This window comes from Haemorhous mexicanus, chromosome 5 (assembly GCF_027477595.1).
Source record: "Haemorhous mexicanus isolate bHaeMex1 chromosome 5, bHaeMex1.pri, whole genome shotgun sequence".
Taxonomy (NCBI): Eukaryota; Metazoa; Chordata; class Aves; order Passeriformes; family Fringillidae; genus Haemorhous; species Haemorhous mexicanus.
Window position 1 is genome coordinate 60441080 of NC_082345.1, and position 21795 is coordinate 60462874.

General features: G+C 34.7%; 1 protein-coding gene across 2 annotated transcripts in view; it reads right to left on the reverse strand.

Moving 5' to 3' along the window:
- Window positions 1-21795, reverse strand: part of TBC1D22A (TBC1 domain family member 22A) — a 140596-nt gene that overhangs the window by 62837 nt on the left and 55964 nt on the right. For both annotated transcript variants that reach the window (XM_059847286.1, XM_059847287.1), the window contains exons 10-11: window positions 16245-16320; window positions 3735-3862 (exon numbers count right to left, since the gene is read on the reverse strand). In XM_059847286.1, the coding sequence (XP_059703269.1) occupies window positions 3735-3862; window positions 16245-16320 (204 nt within the window). The remainder of the gene's footprint in view (window positions 1-3734; window positions 3863-16244; window positions 16321-21795) is intronic.

The following is a 21795-nucleotide window of genomic DNA, read 5'->3' on the forward strand; positions in this document are numbered from 1 at the left end:
TTTACACAGTTCCTCAGAAGACAGTGATGTATTTTAGTGGATTTCATAGATACAGTTACAGAATAACAGAGCACTTACTGATGTGAAGATTTGGGAACCTTTCCAAATCTCTCTTTCCCTCAACTCTAACTAGCTCAAGTACAGGTATTTTGGATATGTTCAACAATTTACTCCACAGACCCTTACTGACTGGTGAATCCTAAATTAAACTAGACAGAGAATATGACTCCAGCCAGAGTACTCTTACTACCATACATTCCACTACAGAGGTGGACATCATTAAAGTGTCCAATTCCATTCTCACAAAAGTCACTGGAAGAACAGTAACAAATACCGAGAGACAGAATGCAGTTCCAACACCTCCAGCCAACAGCAGTTATCTCTCACACCAGGAAATACACAACAGCAGACAATTTAAGAGTATTGTTATTCCCTTGAAAGCCCTCTGATGCAGTTCATGAGAAACTGGGGCCTGCTGTGAGAATCACCAATCTAGAATTTAAGCTGGAAATAGCACAATATTTATTTTTCCACTGAAACAGAGGAAAACAGGCAGCTTGGCGAAACAAGGCATGGTCTCAGCTTTAATGGGGAGAGAGGAAGACAAAAGAGAGAAAGATGTTATTTTCCATGAAAATAGCAGCAGCAGCAGATCCTCTCTTTCAAAAGGTGCCACTGGTCTCTTCTCATTGGAATTCTGCAGGAAATAGATCCAGAATTCACTCTGGGTGCAGACATGAAGGGATCTGACAATTCTGCCTGCCTTCCTATTCTTTCCACATGAAGGAATCTGTCCCACCCCTCCTGAACCCTCCTCTGACACTTCTTCTATGCCGTTCCCACATCATGACACACACTGGGACTAGAGGTGTCTGTAAACAGGGCCTTCAAAATGCCCCATCCCTTCCCAAGAGCCACAAGGTAGGTAGAATCTGAGCAAAAATCCAATATCTACAGTGTAGGGATGAATGCCTGTAGTCCCTGCTGATGCTACATAACAACATGATCAGTTCATCCTTCTGATCTTAAAGGGCAGGTAAAGCTAATTCTGTTTACAGTAGATCACGATTATCAGGGGATGAAAGTCAGTACAGGCACATCCTGAGTACCCACTGAAACAGGAGACAGTAAAACTGTAAATCTAAGCAGAACTCCCATGTGTCCTTAATTTACTGCTTTAGGACATGTGAGGTAGCAAAAGCAAGCCTGATAACAGGATCATCAGCCTCTGAGTACAGGAAGAAAAGTAGTTAAACATCTATCCAGCCCTTACAATTATTAGTAGGACTGTTCCTCCCATCTGTATCTGGAAAGCTAATTATATTTCTGGCCTTTACTCATTTTACTTGTCTCTTTCAAATCCAACAGCACAGGTCCATCCATAGCTAAACCCTCTGAAAAACTTCTTTAACAATATATCTCTAGATGATAGATATATTTTGGCCTATAGCAGGCTTTACCGTTAAAAATATGAAACAGACAAGAAAATCAACTGAACAAACTCTGCCTCTGAAGTGTTTTCCATTCAGAAAGCAGCACTGCCTGTACAGCTGTAAACAATTAACTCAGAAATGGCAGGCAACAGAATGGCTTAATGACAAGTTGAGTAAAAATCTGTAACATTATTGTTTAACACCTTAGTAAAAACTTTGCATGAACTTTACTGGCTCTTGCAAGTTCACTGCATTTAGTATCCATAGTATCAGGGTGAAAAGATCCATAGTATAGGTTGATAATCAGTGTAATACAAGCACAACTGAAATCTGATTAGCAACCTGAGGAATTGTTAGAAGTTGTTTCAGAAAAAGGTGTCTAAGATATCCTTCTTGGTTTTAAATACACTATTAGACAAGACATGCATACAGAACAGTCTACTAAATATAGAAAACAGCACAAATCTGCTGCACCTGCTGAGTCAAAACACAGAATTACTCCTTAAGCTTGTTTAATACACAAAAATAGTCCTCACTCTGCATATAAGAATTCCATTTAGGTATTTGGATAAAAATACCTCAAAGATACCTTGACTTAAAAGATACCCTTGGAAATCTCATGCAAAGACTTAAGTTTAAGTCTTTAAGCTTTTAAATACTACTTTAAGTCTTAAGCTTTTAAATATTACTTTAAATATGTCACAATTTTTTAAAAATTATAATTAAATAATCAGAATTATTATGGATAAAGATCCCATTGAAGTGCAACTTGAGAGGTGCCTATGGACTAGCGACGGCAATCATTTGAGAAATTAACCCCAGACTTAATTTTCAAAGGAAAATTCTCAACATTATCATAAAATCATAGCTCAGAGATGAACTTAAATGAAATTCTGTCAAAAACATATATTTTTTGGGGCACATATCAGTAGTTAGCTGGATTAAAGAGGCTCTCTCACATTATTTTATCATATAGATAAGGCTAATGATCAGGTACCAAAAGCAGTGCCAGAGAAAGCATTGTAAAAAACTTTCAGGAGCTAAAAATACTGCAGCAACAGCAACAAAAATTATTCAAAAGGATATAAATTAGTTACAGTAAAACATTTAAATAGCTCAGTCTTTCAAATTATCAGAAATGTCTTATAAAGAATAAATTTTTTACACTAGAATAAAACACCAGGTAATAACAGACATCACAATGAGTAACAGATATTATAATGAAACAAAGGAGGCAAAAGAACCTCAGATAAAAACAACAGCCATGTTCAATTCAGATATTTGTTGAAGATAAACTCTGCAAGGATACCGCTTCTTAGAACAGATTAACAGTAGAACTGATAGATTCCTCATTTCTTAACATGTTCTTATCAGATTTGGATACCATCAGACTTCACTGAAACAACATACTGGACCCATTAAATGAAAAGCAAGCAGTTCTTCACCCTCTGTTACAGGTCTGGATATATGATGTAGTAGACATTCTGGCATTAAAGTGTATGAAACCAATAGAACATTTCTACATAATGAGTAGATATAAAGACAGTGATATTTAAAGACACTACATTTCTTTACAAGGTGCAAAATATGAGTTAATCTCATATTTACTGATAAATACAATTGAAAATTCTTAAGGAATTTAAAATATTGCTACTTTTCCCTCCCCCACTAACTTCAACAATGAAGCTGGTAGATAAGGATATACAGTTTAAACATATAGTCAAGAATTGCAACCAGAAGCTACTGGAACATCAAGTAATAGAACTCAGAATGCATAAACCACTTTTCTCGAACATCAATTCTTTCTCTTGACAGTAAGAAAAGAAATAATTGAGGAAAAATAATTACCACAACCAGAGGTCAGCAATACTGAGTTTTGTCTGAACAAACAGTAAGACAGAAGACATGACAAAGGACAAAGGTTGAGAACTGAAGATTGAAAGCTAATTTTGGATTGAGTAGTTAAGCAGATGGACAATAAGAAGCCTGGAACTCAGAATCGATGGAGGGCATTGATTAGGCACAATTCAATGTTTCACTTCTCTGAAGAGACAGAAGGGAGTATTGACATTAACTTTGAGTGAGTGTTCAATTTAGTATTATAAACTATCATGACATCAAGTGAAGGGCAAGAAGACTGAAGACATTAAATTTCTAAGTAGTGGTGATCACTGAAGGTTTTTTCTCTTATTATGGTAATTCTCAGATGACACTAAAGCAAAAGGTTCAAGAAAACTCACAAAGATACTGGCATGTCCAAAACACTTCACCAGAGTTATGCAGGTTTAAAAAAGTACTTACTTGGTATGTGTCCCATAATCTGATGGTACACCGTAAAGGAACTTCTCTCATCAGCAAGTTATTCATCCAACGGAAAGCAAATTGCAAGTATTTCACCTCATGCTGATCCAAGTGCCTATGAACTTGTTCTGAAGACAGAATAAACAGGTATTTTACTGCAGCTTTTCTGAAATCTTGAAGTATCAAGTTTGCTGTCTAAAACAATAAAATACTCCTCCAATCTCAAGGAAAAAACTTGTGGTGGTGCATGCAAATTCTCACAACCACATGAGAACACTCAAAATATAAATTGGTTAAACATTATTTAAACTGGACTGATTTTTCTGCCATTTCATAGACTAAATAACTGGTCTGAGTTGCACCATCTTAATAAACATTAGGATCAGAGTGTTAAAATGTACCACAAAGATGTACAAAGTTATAAAGTGAAATTATTAGGTACATATATCCTCAGTAATTTCTTAGGCTACAAATTTTTTTGGAAAAACACAACAAGAAACATGGTTTCCAAATAACATAAGGTCCTCCAAAAATAAAACTCTGGCAATCAAAAAAGAAAATTAAATTAAGAAGGTAAAGAAATATAAGGAAAGGACATGTAAAGGTTGCATTCATTTGAGGCAAGAAAAAGTGAGATTAATTGTAGGAAATACAGTGAGAAAACTTAAATAACTTAGAACTTAAATAATTTCTTGGTATTACAAATAAATGCAAATGAAACCAATACAAATCAGTGGTTTCTAAACCTGTACTCTCACACATTGTGTTTCTTGTAGAACACACACTATTTGAAAGCTGTGATAATCCCTTGCATGGGTTATTGCTAGAGCTATAGAACTAATCTACCACATGGCTTGTCTATATTGACAGCATTTTCTGCAAAAAGGATCACAGACATTCTGTTAAGAGGCTTTAGTTAACAGGCTTAAATATGACATTAGCACGGTGTATATGACAAATACTGAAGAAATGCTAATGTCTTATTTTGGACAAATTTATGACAAGAAGTCTTTGTTAAAGCCTAAGTAAGACATCCCTACTGTCTTTCTGTATAGAAATACATTCTTTGGAGATTTTTGCTGTCCAGATCATCCCTTCATCCAAATTCATAGGGTATAATACCAGCTAAAACAATGAGTAAATGCTCATCTTCCAAACTTTACAAATCTATGAAACATCTTAAAAGGCATTAAACCACTAAATTAATTAAAAGAATAATCCCAAGAGTATGGAAGCACTATTACAGGAAGCATTACCTACAGATTAAGGTAACAGAAGTTAAGTGATACTAAATTATAATGAAGACTGAAGCTGTTTATTTTTTTTCCCCCCTCAGGATGTATTTTTTGGCTATATGATAGTGTCAGCCAATATAAAACAGTTGTTTCAATATGGAAGCTGGAAGTACAAATGTTTTAGATTTTAAAAACAACCAAAAATTAGGGCTTTTAAAAAAAATAAGATATCACAACACATTACTCTGAAGGTCCACTTAACACATCTTGTCTCCAATGATAACTAAAAACAAATATCAATGAAAATGTATTAAGCACTGGTATTTCTCCATAGCACCTGTCAGCCTCCATTTATCTGTGGCTAAAGCAGTCTTCAGCAGACCTGGTATTTATGTACCTAAAGCCACACCCTTCCACAATATAAATATAAACTAATATAGAAAAATTCTTAAACTGTAAGGTTCAGAACTTACACCATGCTCAAGGTGATGCTACACCAACACTGAACACAGAGGGATAACAAACAGTGGGATAATCAAGTCTCTTGGCCAGCTGGCAATGCTGTGTTTGATGCACCCCAGGATGGGATTTGCCCTCCCGGCCAGGACAAACCAGATCCCTTTCTTCAGGGCTGTTCTCCAGCCCCTCCTCTCCCAGTCTACACCTGTGCTCCGAATTACTGCATCAAGGGTGCAGAACTTGTGAGATACTGGGTAAATTTATTATTTGAATGTCACATGTGGATACCTACATTACAGACTACTATGATTTGATAATCTAGTACATCAAGCAGGATGTAAAAAAAAAAGGCAGTTTTATTTCTAAGCAAAGTTACTAACTCACAAAACTTTTGCTCTTCACACAGCAGAAACTATTTTCATTTGGTTGTTTGTAGCCATTAAAAGTAAGTAATGAAGAACAATAAATTGTGCCAGTTGTGATATTTCAACTATGGTAGTTAATGGGCATAATGAATTTCTTGAAAGTTGCTTTCTGGTCTAAACAAGTTGAAAAATGGATTACTAAACTCTGTGCTTTATACCTAATAGATGCAAGACTGGAATAGAAGATGCATTGACTAAAGAAGCTAATTCTTCCTACTTTGTAAGTAATTGTAAGCAGAAGCTAATTTGCTGATAAAGGTAATTTGGACTGGCATAATCTAAATCTAAATTTTCCATTTCAATGAAAATAAGTATGTATGTGCAATGAACAAGAAGTTATATAATTACTGTCAGCTTTAGGACATGAAGTATTTTATAAAAACTACTTCTACTGCAGTTTCTGATAGCATAATTATTTTGCAGTTAAAAAAAAATCTTTAATCAAAATTCAAAAGAAATAAAAATTACATTTAGTAAGTTTCCCAACATTTTCAGTAAATCTACATATAAAGTTTGGGTGAAGGAAATCCTCTGATTAAAAACCTAAAACACATTACGGCGATGCATTCCAAAATAGCATACTGTCAAAAATAGGTAACCTGTAGACAAAAACCATTTATAACTATTCATATTTTTATTAAATACACTTGTTGGTACAAGTGTATTATTTTGAATTACCACATTTAGCCACCTTAAACAGATGCTTCTTATACCAGAAGCCTACCAGAAGCCTTCTTATACCATGGGCCTACACACAAATATTTATTCTTCATGTTCAATGTCAGCATCTCACGCTGTTTCACTGAAGACAAAATTAAAATCTTTATGATTGCAGAATCATGAACTAAACAGTTAAGGACAGAAACAACCTGTCTAAATAACTCGACTGCTGTCCTGACAGGAAGACGGTGTTAGAACGAGTCCCTAGGCAAGCTTACACATAAGCAAAGAAAAGCAGCAAAATAATGTAAGATTATGCCTGAACTGCCATATTATTGTGGCACAGCATGGTGTCACCACATCCATCTGTACAATTGAACGTTTCAGAAGATCAGCCTTTTGGCACTCACCTTTACTCCAAGATTCCTACCAATCCTAGCAATAGTTTCTGATGTTTGACCTAGTTTTGAAATTTTGAATATTTATTTTTCAGTCATATTTCATACCCTCAACACTTTGTTATTACCTCTATTTTATCAATATTTTATACATATTCCATTGTAAATATAAAAAACACTAAGTTTTAAAAAATCTGAAATGCATGTAAGCTAACAGTCTCTCATAAAGAGGCCTTTTAGTCCAACAAAAAGAAGTGTGTATTTCTCATGAAAACCCATACAATTTTTCTTAAAAAGTGCAAGAATAACTGCTCTGATACCAAAACAAAATGAAAGTAAAATAATGAGCCAATCTTTGCCACAGGAGCTTATTGGCATTGCCCTTTGCATGCACAATGATTTATTTGCATTGATCTTAAACATACAAGAACATGCTATAGAAACACATCAGCACTCCTGTCTTCCATGGAATCATACAATCATTTAGGCTGGAAAAGACCTATAAGATCTTGATCCTAAACCATTAACCTAACACTGCAAAGCCCACCAATAAGCCATGTCCCTAAGGGTCCACATCTTCCAAAAACCTGCAGGGATGGTGACTCAAACACTTCCCTGGAAAGCCTGTTCTACTCCTTGATAATCCTTCTGGTGAAGAAATATTTATCCTGATATCAAATTTGAACCTCTCCTGGCACAGCTTCCTCTTGTCATTTCCTTCTGTGCTGTCACTTGTTCTTTGGGAGAACTGACCAACTCCCACCTGGCTACAGCCTCCTTTCAGGCAATTGTAGACAACAACAAGGTCTCCTCTGACCCTCTTTTCCAGGCTGAACACCCCCAGCTCCCTGAGCATGCTCCTCATCAGACCTGTGCTGCAGACCCTTCCCCAGCTCCATTGCCCTTCTCTGGACATGCTCAGCACCTCAACTGAGAGGGGCCCAGAACTGAACCCAGGATTTCAGGTGTGGCCTCACCAGTGTTGAGAACAGAGATAATCACTGCCCTGGCCCTGCTGGCCATGCTGTTTCTGATACTAGCCCAGATTACATTGGCCCTCTTGGCCACCTGGGCACACACTGACTGATATTCATCCAGCTGCTGACCAGCACCCCCAGGCCCTTTTTTGGAAGGCTCCTTTCCAGCCAATCTGCCCCAGCCTGTAGTGCTGCAGTGGGCTGTTGTGACTGAAGAGCAGGACCTGGCATTTGGCCTTGTTGAACCTCACACAACTGGCCTTAACCCATTGATCCAGCCTGTCCAGTTCCCTCTCCAGAATCTTCCTACCCTCCAGCAGATCAACACTTCCACCTGACTTGGTGCAAACTAACTAAGGTGCACTCCAACCCTATCTTACAGTCCCACATACAAAACCTTGCAGTCCAAAAGAAAGGATCTTTTCACCAATGACTGCTTTCTTTCTCAGTACTCTATTTGTTGAAAGCTAATTTTTAATCTAATTTTCTCTCCTGAATAATTTCTACATTGTTCAAAGCCAAGATATTTATGAGGTACAAAGATAAGAGTTTGGAGTAAAATCTCAACACCAGATGTTACCAGTTGAAGAAGCAGAAAAGGGCTTACAGCCCCCAATACGAAATTCTGAGCAAAAGTAATTCTGTCAAGGCCATAGCTTAGCAATGAGTTATTCGTAGTTATGTATATTAACTTCTATTAATATACATTAATTACAAAAGAAGTTCCTGATGACTGAAGAAGACATTCTAAAGATCATAAATGTGCACCTCAAGACAAGATCTCATCATGATACATAGTTCTACTTCAAGTAATAGCGGAGATTAAATATTTACATGCTGATTATATCTTGTTCCAGACTTAGTTTATTTTTTATAACTGGTTAAAATTGTCCACTGTAAAAAAATTACAACAAAAGCATTAAAAAACACACTGAAAACTCCTAAAAATTAAAAGATGACTGGCAGAAACACAGAAGTATTGCCAATTACATTCTCCTCATGACCATTTAAAGATAATGGTTTATTTAAATTTAGCTCACTAAACATACAGCTCATAGCTAGGACTGAGAAGCATCTTCATCGTAACAAAAGATATGGTCCATATGCTAATACTGAAAAGCCCAAGACACTGATAACAAAGCAAAAGAAGAAAATACTAGAGGAGGGAAAGAGGGAAGGCCTGGTTGCCTCATGGAATCAAATGAAAGTAACAATTCTGTGGTATGTAACACCAAATGGAGGAAAATATTAGGAAAAACATTTAGTAGTAATCAAGAAAGATCTACTCTTATAGCTAAAAGTCAAGAAAAATCCCACGTTTGCAGGGAGTCCTCAATATTCCAAGTGCAACAAACAACACGGAAAAACATTATGTTTGATGAGACACTTCTAGGTACCATCACTGGACTTCTCTAGCCTCTTCTTCTAAATCATAACTGTATGCATTCATAAAAGTATTTATGCCTGACACTTTTTAAATCCCCCATCATGTGAAACATCTCTTCTCTTCCCTTTTTTTTTTTTTTTTTTTTATTTTTTTTTTTTTTGCCATGAAAATAGTAAGGTTTGGCAATTTAAAAGTCAAAGTGCTTACAAGCAGCCAGGAATTTACAAATTACTTTCCAGCCAGTCTCAACTCTAGCTAAGGTCTCTGAACTCTGTAATAGCATACAAATATAATCTCTACAGTAAAACATAAAAATATTATTTAAAAGATATATCAATTAATTATAATGCCCAGTGAACAGCACTTACAAGTGGATTAAAGTATAATATAGTAATTACAACCATAAAATCAGATATAAAATAACTACTAGTGAGCTAAATAAAATAGCTTTATTAAAATGAGAAAGAGCTTTGGAGTGCAAATTAATTAAAACAATTATGAAGTGCTTACAAGATTTTCTATCACTTCAGCACCAAGCTGACATAGAAAGATGGACCAAGAAACAAGGTCCTTATTAATCACTCATTCTCAATAGCAGCAGTAAGGTCTAAATAAATTCTATGTCCATTTCCAATTCAAAATGCTTTCACAAGGCTGAGAATAACCATTTTGCAACTCTTGCAATTAGAGCTCTTTTTTCCAGATACTTCAACACAATCCTAATTCAAAGTTATTGGTATCTGTAAAATGTTTTACAATATAATTAAACATGAACATAATTTTGCACATATAATTATGCATTCTTCAACCATCAACCAAAAAAATCATTAGCATGATTAAATACGTAACAAAGATAGATCAAATGTCATCTATTACCACAGTTTCATTATCAGTTCATTGTATGAACACACAAGATTCAAATTAAAAACCAAATTAATTAATCTATATCTATCACATATATTGAAGAGATAACTTGTTCTGTGAGTTCTGATTAAACAACAGTAAATGGATTAATAAGAAAATGTATTAGTCTTGGTTGATATTTTGTCTTTCTGAGAGTCAGATTTTCCTAAAGAAAAAAGCAAAACTATTTTCTCTGCAGTTTAAAAAGTTCAATCACCAGAGAAACTGAATGTCCTTCAGAAACTGTGGAAGCATTAAAACTACTCATGAGGTATCTCTAAGTACTTTTTGGCTTAACTTGTCATATGAAATTAAGCTCAGAGCAGAATTGTGAAATGTTTGTGTTTGGAGCATTGGACAGTTCTATGGGAATAGGCACCTTTATCTCCTGGGACACGAACCTGCTGAATGCAAAACATCCACACAATACTCAGAGAAGAAACTCTAAGAATCCCAAGCGAAGTCTGGACATTTAAAACTTCGGCAGCCCATTAAAAACACACAGCTCTTAAATAAACTAAGACTTTTGAAAGGATAATCCTACAAGTACTAATCCTGTTCAAATGAAGGATGTTTTATAAACTTCTCCAATTAAATAAGAAAATATATTATACATAAATATTAAGAGCTTTATCCAGCAACCTTTTAGACATTTCTACAGCAAATATTTCAAAGCTTGAGAAGTACACAGAATGGCACATTTAAATAAGCCTTTCTGCTGTGGTTAAACAAAAATGCATTTAAAAATGAAGAAGTTTTACCTGGCTACATTTCACTAAGAACTTGATCTGCACACATTTACACACAACACATAACTATTTACAAGAATATTTTAAAATTTTATGTAAATAGCAAAATTATGCGAAATATGAATTTAAGGCCACAACATGAAAGTACTTTATTACAAGTCCTTAGTTCTGGCATCATCTACAGAACTTCAGATAATGGGCCAACCAAGACATTTGTAACCCAAGAGAGAAATAAATAAAGAAAGTATGATTAGTGAAGTCAAGATTAATTTGCTCAGAACATTAAGACAAGAGGCATTATCTAATTTATCTGTCATGTGGTGTGAATGAAAACACATATAAAACATGGCAGCAATAAAAAAAATAGGACTTGCAAAATTTTTAATAGAAGATGGTTTTAAAAGATGAAATAGCAATTTAACTGCACTTAAGAATAACTAACAGTATTTCCTCAAGCAATAATATTAAGTATTTATTAAAAGTCATTATTTTAAGCAATCTAAATATAACAACTTAAACTTCACAATAAAACACCTCTTAAAAAAATTCTAACTTTTTTTACAACAATAAAATGCAAATAAACTAGAAATTGTCCCAATGAAAACATCATATGTAGGAATAGCTGTGGTAACTCTCCAAAACAGATGATCAGAAGATGCATTCACAGTGGAAACAGCAGAAGTTCTGAAATTTTATTGAACCTTTGAAAAATGTAGCTGAATTCCAGAGAAATTGAATTCTTCCTTATGAGAAAGTTAAAATGCAGCACTCCTTTTATGTTCCCAGGTATTTTTCCACTACCTCCATTTTGAAGAGAAGAGGGAAAGTATATACAGCAGCAGTAAGCTTTTTTAACTATTATTTTCAATAATTTTCTGCATTTTTCCATCTCTTGTCACTAAAATTCAAGGGAAAATTCTACAAAACGATTGGTGATTTTTGGTGAAAGTATGTGAAACAGTATTAACAGAATTTCTTTATCTAGAAAAAAAAGAACTGTGCAGAACACAAATGCAAAACCTGGGTTGAGTTGTTCTAGAAAAGATGTAGAAAAAAATCTTTTCAAACTTATCCCCACTCAAGACACAGAATATTTTTTCTGAGTTGTCAGTACTGGCTTTACAATTTTCTTTAATACTAATAAGCCAACATATATAAAAAATACATTTAACATAATAATAGGCTACTTTTTTTTCTATAACTGCCTTATTGTTAATTTGGAGAGAATGCTACATGATTTTAACACTTTTTATCAATGTTTATGGAATCCCCAGACTACTTTTATCTACAAATGCCCAGGCTTCTCCAAATGGCTACCTCAAACTCTCATGTAATTATCAGTTGTCTTACAGTTAATTGAAGAAGTTGAGACTCTTCCAAGCATGACATCAGCCAAGTGCTAAGCACCTGTAAATTCTGGAAATACAAATCCTGAATTAATTTGGGCATTCCTATACCATGTCCCCTTGATTTCAACCCTAAATGAAGTAAAAGTGGAAGACAGTGTGCCACGTGAGTGCGAACTTTTACAAACCATGAGAAATGGTTCATGATTTAGAGCAGAGAAGCTCTGCTGGCATTACAGGAATCAGAAAAGATAATTAGTCATAAGAGATTCCTTGTACTATTGAGCTATCTATTGATCCTCCCTCTCAATTTTTTTGTATAATTCCAAGAAAAATCTGAATGATGATGACGAGTAGACTAATGAGATTGAATAATGTTTTATCTTCAAACTCCATCTCATCTATAACAACATTCCATTAACAGACCAAAAAATTCCATTAAACTCAATTTATCAAAATTATTTTCTGGAGTTTAAGCAGAATGAGATTATGATTAAATTAAGAGAGTATTTTGGTTGTTTGAAGTCTTCTGCAATATTCTGGAGTGTACACACAAGGACAGTTACTTAGAGGGGAGTTATGATCCATAAGGCTGGGTTAATGAAGGTTCCTTGAATCACTGACATAATGCATTAGCACTCCCCAAAGCACAAGCATCACCTTTCATACACTGGTAATCCATTACTATTAGCAAATAAGCAGTACAGGCTTCATCCACTCACACAGCTACTTACTACATCAAGATTTGCTTCACTGTGCAGTTACCCAGCATCAAGATATAATGTGACACAGTACCAACAGGAATATTATTTTCTTGCACAGTAACCTTAATGAGCACTTAGAGTATGTACAGCAAATACAGATCACGAGGGGCTTTTCTAAAAAGCAAAGTCACTGAATTTATATCAGGCATACATTTCCCTTTCACTGAAGTATAGCAAACCCAGAATAAAAAGACAAAAGCAAAAAGGAAATTAAGAGTAAACCACAATATTCAATCAAACTATGTCACGATTCCACCAAAAACCCAATAAATTCAGGATCCCTTAGCTGATGCATCCAAAAGGTTATGAATGCAGTACACAACCACCATTGTCTAATTAACAACTAAAACTTCATTTTAATCTTAGACATATTTTGGTGTGCTTTTCTTGAAAAAGAAAGTAACTGAGTGGACAGTCTTCCAGACAAAAAGAAACGGCCCAAAGAATAATGAAAAATGTGTATCTTTACTACACAAAACTTTTAACTGGACCCCTGTAGTATAAAGGTTGTGATCAGCAATACAAAGTCCAATTGACAACTGATTACTAATGATATCCCTCCAGAGTCAGCACTAGGGCCAGGATCTTTGTTAAAAACTAATGAGAGCACAGAATAGACTCTGTGTTTGCAAATGATACCAGACTGGAAAGAGTGCTTGACACACTGAAAGTGAGGGTTATTATTTAAGGAACATTGGCAAGCTAAAGGAAAGGCTAAGAGGAATCTCCTGAGATTCAGGAGAGGCAAGTGTCCTGTGTTTGGGATGGAAAAGTCTCTTTCAACAAGCACTGACTGGGCACAGCTTGATAGAAAGCAGCTCTGCCAAGTAGGACATAGGGATCCTGGTGGACAACAGGCTGTACCCAAGTCAAGAATGTCCTTGCAGCAAGAAAGGCCATGCATTTGTTGGGTTTTCTAAGCAAGAAAGACACCAATGGGTCAGAGGAAGTGATTCTTTCTCTGCATCCACCAGCTGGGAAACCATGTCTGCAGCATTACCTCCATTGCTGTGACCCTGGCACACAGGAGCCAGCCCGGGGGGGCAGAGGAAGCTGGAGCACTTCACACATGAAAGGAGGCTGATAGAACTGGGTTTGCCCAGCCTTAAAAAGAAGTCTATGAAAAGCTGCAACTACCTAAAGGGAGCATACAGAGAACGTGAAGCCAAATTCTTCTCAGAGGTACACTGAGATAAAATAAAAGGTGGTGGACATAAGCTCCATTTTAAAAAATAATTATTTACATAAAAAATAAAATGACAGTGGAAGTAGTCAAACTTCCCAAATAGTCCTACCCAAAGAAGCTGCAGAATCTCCATCCCTGGAATCACTCAAAACTCAACAGGGCAAGACTCCACAGAGCCTGCTCTAAACTGGCCCTGTGCCATTAGACAGAGTCATTGAGGCAAGGGCAAAGGCTTGGAACACTGACTGACAGAGGCCCCACGTAACCTAAGCAGTTCTAAATGCCCATCAATACTTACTAGCAAACACTCATGATATCTACTGAAAACTGCAAAAAATTTATGAAGACTTCACAGCTTTATTTTAAATTAGATAAAAAACAGGAACTCACACGTTACTTTCAGCTGCAAAGGATGATCAAAGAACAGTATAAGATGACACAACTATTTGTTACAACTGACTTATTTTTTTAAAGTGTGAAGCTTTAAAAATAATGCTTCCTGAACCTAATAATTGAGAGAAATTATTTAACTATATCCCTAAAGCACTGAAGGTATAAATAAGACTTCAGCATTTCTTTTTTCCTTAAACAAAACAATAATATATTGTTATATACTTAATATTTTTATTCAATCAAACAAGAAAGTTGACTATCAGAATGTGATTTCTAATTTTAAAAACTTGGTTAAACAATTTATTTATATAAATGTTCATTGACCAAGTTAAGTAAGTCTATTTATAGGAATTTTAATTATACACTTCATTTAAGATAAAATAATTTGCTTCTGAAATGTAAACATCAATTGATGCAAGACTAAAATTACATATTAAAAAATCACATTAAAGAAGTTAGATTATTTTTCAAGTAACAAAATACACTGATTTAACTATAATATAAATATTTGGTTACCCAATATACAGAAATATGACCTTATATTTTTCATATTTACTGGCATTTAAAAAAATATATATCTACGACAAAAATTTTTACATACATTTAAGTTTATAGTGTAATTCTACACAAACATTTTTATCCTGGCCTTGGTTTTTGATCATTAAAGATACCTTAATATGCTAGAAAAGCACAAAGACCATTATAAAATATTAAGGATGTACATACAAGCAGGCAAAATCTCCTATGACAAGCACAGGCACAAAAAAACTTCACAGTATATGTAACAAAACCAGGGAATTAATGTTTCCAAGAAGATTATCAAATATAAAGCTACACAAGAAATATTTTTTCTAAGTCATTACTGACATGCTAGTGTTGTAAATATATGCCCGGTTCTGCTTGGCAACATTTTGTTAATACTCTGTTCATTAATTTAACAAACTATCAAGAGATTATGTTTAGAATAGGCAAGCATTATCTCTTGCATTTCATTTAATTAAACTCTGTTCTAGCTATATGACAGTCAGCATTTCATGAAAGGAATTACTTTAAGGATGAAGGTAAAATATTTCAAAGTGCGCTGCTTAAACATGAAAGAATAATCTAAAATTACCCCTGCACATACTGTAATTTATCTGTAAAATTAAAGATGTTATTTCCAGAGTCCATAATTAATTGGATTCCACAGAGAAATTATGCAGGCATTCCAGAGAGCAAAATGATGCACAAAGGCACAAAACATAGTGCCGAAGGACAGCCATAAACAACCACTGTGACTTGCCTGCATTACAACAACCATTGAGGCTTAATGGGAAATGAATACTGGCTGCCTTTTGTACGTGGTCATTACTCTGCTGCAAAGAAATTGCCATTGAATTTTGATTATATTGCCCTAATAAAAAGTAATGAAAGAGGCTCATGCTCTAGTGGCTTTCTTTTAAATGATACACGACAGTGATCCGCAAAGGCCAGCGTGCCACAAGCCAGTGATGACACCTCACCTGAGGAAGGTGACGTTGCCACACCATTGCAGGTGACTGCTGTGATGTTGGCTTTTCTTGCAAACATTTTAACTAAACCCTTTCAGCGTAACATCTGTTAGAAATTAGTTTGCCTTTGAGACTTACCATCAATCCGACTAACAAGTTCTTCCAACATCTTCACTTTCTTCTGGATTCCTGGCTGTGCAAACGTGTAGTTATCCTAAAGAGGAGACCACATACAAGTATTAGCTGCAGAAAAGCAAAAAAGGTTTCTTCTCTTTCAATTACTTTTCTTAATCCATGTATTCTTATCTGTTTTCTTATGGTGTTTCTGTTTTGTGACTACATTTCCTAGGTCTTTTGCTACAGTAAAAGAGTAAATCATCACACTTCACAGTCCTGTGAGTCCTCACCTCTAACAGCACATTCTGTACAGCTATTCCTGCATCAACTGCTCTCTACTTGCTAATCTAGTGGAGTTACCTTATTGCAGAAATCCAAGTAGCTTTAAAAGGCCCTCATCTTACATGCCAAAATGTGCCATGTTAGATATCTTTAAGGTGTTTTTTTTCTCAGAAATTTGTAATTCTACAAATAATGAAGGAAATATAGAAAATTTAGCCTATAATCAGAGGCAGGGAAAGAATTTGATCTTTTGAAGTACAGAGTAATAACTTCAAGCAGCATAAGAAATCAAAAGTCTGTTTTAATGTACTCATAACTGTTCTAAACCCAAGATTACAGTTAATAACATTAATAAAAATCTAACACACAAGCAATGGAGCTAAAAGGGCACTATATTTGCATACATTTCTTTGAATGAATTAACTCTAAATGGATTTTTAATTTGTAGATTGCAGCTCTATAATATAGACTTGAGTTTGAAAAAATGAGAGCAAGAAAGATATCTCTGCTTGAAACCCAAAGTGATCAATCTTTTAAAATACTGACATTATTTAAATATACAGCAATGTTTCTTGATATTTAAGGGGCAATCCCTCCATTCACCTCATTACAGTTACAGTTGTCTTCCTGTGCTTCTTGAGAGATTCAAGAAAAGAAAATTATACATACATATTTTAAAAGAAAGTTGCTATGTAGAAGGGGTTTTTTTGTGTGTAACCATCACACGCATAGAAAATCAGAGTATAGGATGTTTTGCCTCAACTGCTATCATTTGAGTAATTCCTTTATCAACTGGAGCTAAGTAATCCCAACTTATTAATTTTTCTTGACTTTATTTAATTTTAACTTGGTCTTAGAGTAGAAGAGATGATTATCAGTTGATATATTTTATGTATCAGTTCATTGTTATGTTTTTCTATTTCAAACAAAAAAAACGTTTTATTGACTCTCTTGACTTTACTTACATGAAGTTTTTTTAGGTGTTATTTGACTTATGAAACTGAACTGGAATTTAATCTTCAAATTCCGCAAAACTGCTATAAAGTGTGAAGTCTAAAATTCTCAAGGCAAAATGATACACTAATAATTCTGTAAAGTACTTCAGCCAACAAGTATCAAAAAGTATCAAAAAGTCTACTGTATGCTCTGATCACTTGTAAATGACCCCAGTAATAGCTATTTTTAAAATTATAGCAAAATTTTCTAGTTTAACAGTAGCCCTTTCACAATAATTAATATTAGAACTCAGTGTATAAACTAAAACAGTATGGATGAAGAAGTAAGAATAATTTCCTGAATTTTTTATTTTCCACAATCACCAAGTAAAACAGGTAACAATTTCAGCTTGTTGACATTATTTCACAAACACAACATGAGCATCCTTTTTAATGCAGTAAAGCACCAAATTGGAGAGAATGAAAAGACTCACACAGAATTCAGATCTATTATAATCTCATTTCAGGAAGACAGAAACTATCCCAAGCACTGGAACACTGCCTTTTATACAAGTCTCACACACACCTGTATTGGTCATGGATAATATGCAGGGCACAGCATCTTTAGGAAATCGTAATCAATTTCTTTACAGAATGTACTCTAACAACAAAAACTGTGTTCACTTTTTTTATGTCGCAAAATGCTTATGTACTGTTAATTTATTTATTTATTTATTTAAACAAAGTTATCTGGTGTTTCTAGAAGCAGTACTGCACTCAAAGTATAGCAACATGGTATTTAATTATTTCCTCTGTAAGAGACCCTCTGTAAAAGAATGCTCCTGTATGTAATACTGAAAGTCAACACAGAGTTAAGACACTGGTGCTTCGATCATTAGTCTCTCCCCAGGTAATGCAACTCTTGACTGTGATCTATGAATCTGAAACTTTCTTTCTCCAAGCCTAATTTACTCCATACAAACCTGGAACTGCAACCCAAAACTGCCATCTTGATTTGAAAACAGGTAAATTTGCTTTTCCCTACATTTGATCTTTCGCCTTTTTATTTCTCTGTTCATTATTTCAGCTGCAAATGAACACAGCTGGGGGTCACTCTTCTGCTTGTGCTGACCCACCCAAACTGGAAAGATCTTTACTGGATTCCCCAGTAGTCTCTTCTAATTAAACTGAGTTGTACATACGCCCTCCTATGACAGTTATAGTTGACTTCCTGGAGTTTATGAAACTGTGAAAAAGACTTTAAAAATGAAAAAGGTATTCTGTTACCCACTATTCTTGCTCCTTTTGTGCTTATTGATGAAGGAAAAATAGAAACACAGAAAAGAAAAAACATTCCAAACTCACAAAATTCATGAATTATTGCTCAGGGCTGTTGAGACAAGACAATTATTTTCTTAATTGCTTATGACTATTTTAGAGATTGTCTTTTGCTCATTATTGATGGTCAAAGTTTCAAATGAGGAAATATAAAAAAAGAATTCAGGATGAAAACTAGGAATTCACATAAAATATCTCTTATTTCCAAACACTGTTCTTGACAGTAAGCATTCACATATGACAAATTATGTATGTACACCAGAGACTTAAAAAACATAAAAATTCATGCATTGGTGCGCAATGAATATCTAAATTCCTTGATGTTCTACTCAGATAGGTTCCAACACACTTTCAGTGAACTATGCTAACCTACTTCACAGCTGAATGCTCATAATATCTAGTTCAGACTGACACATAATTAGTTTCACCTTACAATACAGAAGGTTAGGACTTTATAATGTCACAGGAGATCAAAACTTTCATCAGCTTCAAATCTTTGTGTTAGTAGTCTGTACTTATTCTGTAGAAGCTGGTATAACATCCTACTTCCCTGCAACTACAACTAGGTCTGGATTTTTCAAAACCTAGTTGTTATAATTTAAAATAAAGTACTAAAATTATAGGCTTTTTTAAAAACCATTAAGCAATTCCTTGTTTTTTTAAGGGTAGAGAAATCTTAAATGGAAGAAACTTGCACAAATGCTCATAACAAATTTAACTGGGACTGTCCTCCCAGAGAAGGTGAGAGAGAGAGAGAGAGAGACTTCATAGGCACTGGCTGAAGAGAATCCCTCATCTTTTTTCTCTTAATAAATGATGATGGGATAATTATAAAAGAAGAAACAGCAAGCTGAAGAGGAATGGAAAACAATCTTTCATGATATCATGAAGAAGAAACAGAGACAGCCAAACTAAAAGAAAAAAGCACTGTCAGTAATTTGACATAATGACTGCAGCCAAGCAGAGGTGTAGGCACAAATGCTTCTCATCTTTTCAGGTCATACACACTGCTCACCAACAGTGCCCTGAAAAAAATATCAGAAACATTTCTAGAACCAAATGGAAAGTTTTGACACAAGGTGTTTATGTGTTGTTTGCTCATGTTTTATCAATGAGATCAGAGCTTTTAAATATAGAGGATACACTAAGCAATCCATATAAACCATACAGACATACAGACTTGGATGTCTGTTTTCTCTACCAATGCATATTTAAGAATTGCTATGCATCAATTTTGTATGTTCAAGTATAGTATCACATGAACAAATGACAACTGAAAGAAAAAGGTTTTCTTATCCCCATTATGTCACAAAGAGATCTCCTGAATTCTTCTCTTTTAGTCATTTAAGTACTTCATTCACATACTTCAGAATTCTCTAAGCAAACTCCTATTAAAAATCTTGGTTCACCTTGCTCAGAAAGTTATGCAAAAAGATAGGGGCAAGAGGGAGGGAAGCATGATACCAGATAATGATATCCATGAGGTATATTAACACTATCAATGGAAGCACACTTACCCCCAAAATGTTTCTTGAAGATAGAGATTATAATGTAAACTCAGTCCTGAATACAGTTCAGGATAGAGTGTGTATGCACAAGAACAAACACACAAGTGTGCTGAACTATGCTGTTAGCACAGTCCATAGCATGCTCCATTATTACTCCAGGACACTTTCTTTAGAAGAAAAGGTCTGTCAACCATTACAACTATTAAGCCTGACTTTTCAGAATGCAAAATTTCCTAAATTCCCTATTTTTCCTAAAAAGTAGGAAAAATATTTACAAAGCATTGCAGGCCAAAAATTTTTACATCCAAAACGGTTTCTTACTTATTCCTACATAACAGGACAAAAAAAAACCCAACAGCTTATTAAAATGTAGGTACTGATTCTCCTGTTAGAGTAGCATCCACAGAGTCAGAAGCAAAGATCCAACCTTCTAATGGTCTGTGTAGTCAAACCTCAGCTTTATCCAAGTGGATGTATTTTAAATCACAGAAACTGTTAAACAGCAATGACAAAAGTCCTCAGGGTATATTTTTTTGGATTACAACATAGGCCAGGCAACAGTTCAAATCTGGATAAGAGCTAGAAATCATAAATACAAACATATACAATTCCAAAAGCTAATGCTGCAAATTTTAGGTAGAGAATAAAATACTTTTATGTTGAAGTATACTGATAGCACAGTATATTTCATCTACTGATTACAAATAGATTTGTTGTCTTCCTGAAAATTTTATTCTCAGTGACAGACTGGAAAATTGCATTATTATGAGAAACTTGTGCAGGAGTTCCATGAAAAGGTACAAAGAAAGCTATATTTGACCTATTTTTCCTTTAAAATAAACCAGGAAGGTCCTGTGAAGAATTTACAGAAGACTTATTTCTGCACATTCTTCTTAACAACAGAAATGCATGTTCATGTTATTTATTGGATCCAGTTTTCCAAGCACCCTCCCTCCCTCCCTTCCTTCCTTCCTTCCACCACTTCCTTCCTTCCTTCCTGTAACAACTTCCCATAACCCAGGAGTGAGAAAGAACTCTGCAGGATTCCCTTTGAAGGTCATAAATCTTGCTATTTTATCAGACATAGAAACAGCTAATATGTACCTCAGCACACTGGTCCCTGGATATGAATTATCTCACTTTTATTCTAAAAATTACCAGGCCCTGATAAATGATTATATTAATATTTTAGTGCTATTTTTAATCCATCTGGTTAGATCATTATGCAATGCATGTATTTCCCCTTTGGTTATTTTATTACCAGTATACTCCAACTTAAAATGAAAAGTTATACTCTATTTTATACATGAACATTACATTTTCAGGTGGCACAGATCAATGTGAACTTTTTACTTGAATGTTAATGAGACACTATTGAAGAAAATGTTATAAAGGACAATTTAGTAATAAAAAAAAGTTAATAATCTGGATATATGGGAATGTCTACTTAATTACATGGAAAAAATACTCATGGGATAATTCTTGTTTTCCCGTATGAACAGCCACAGA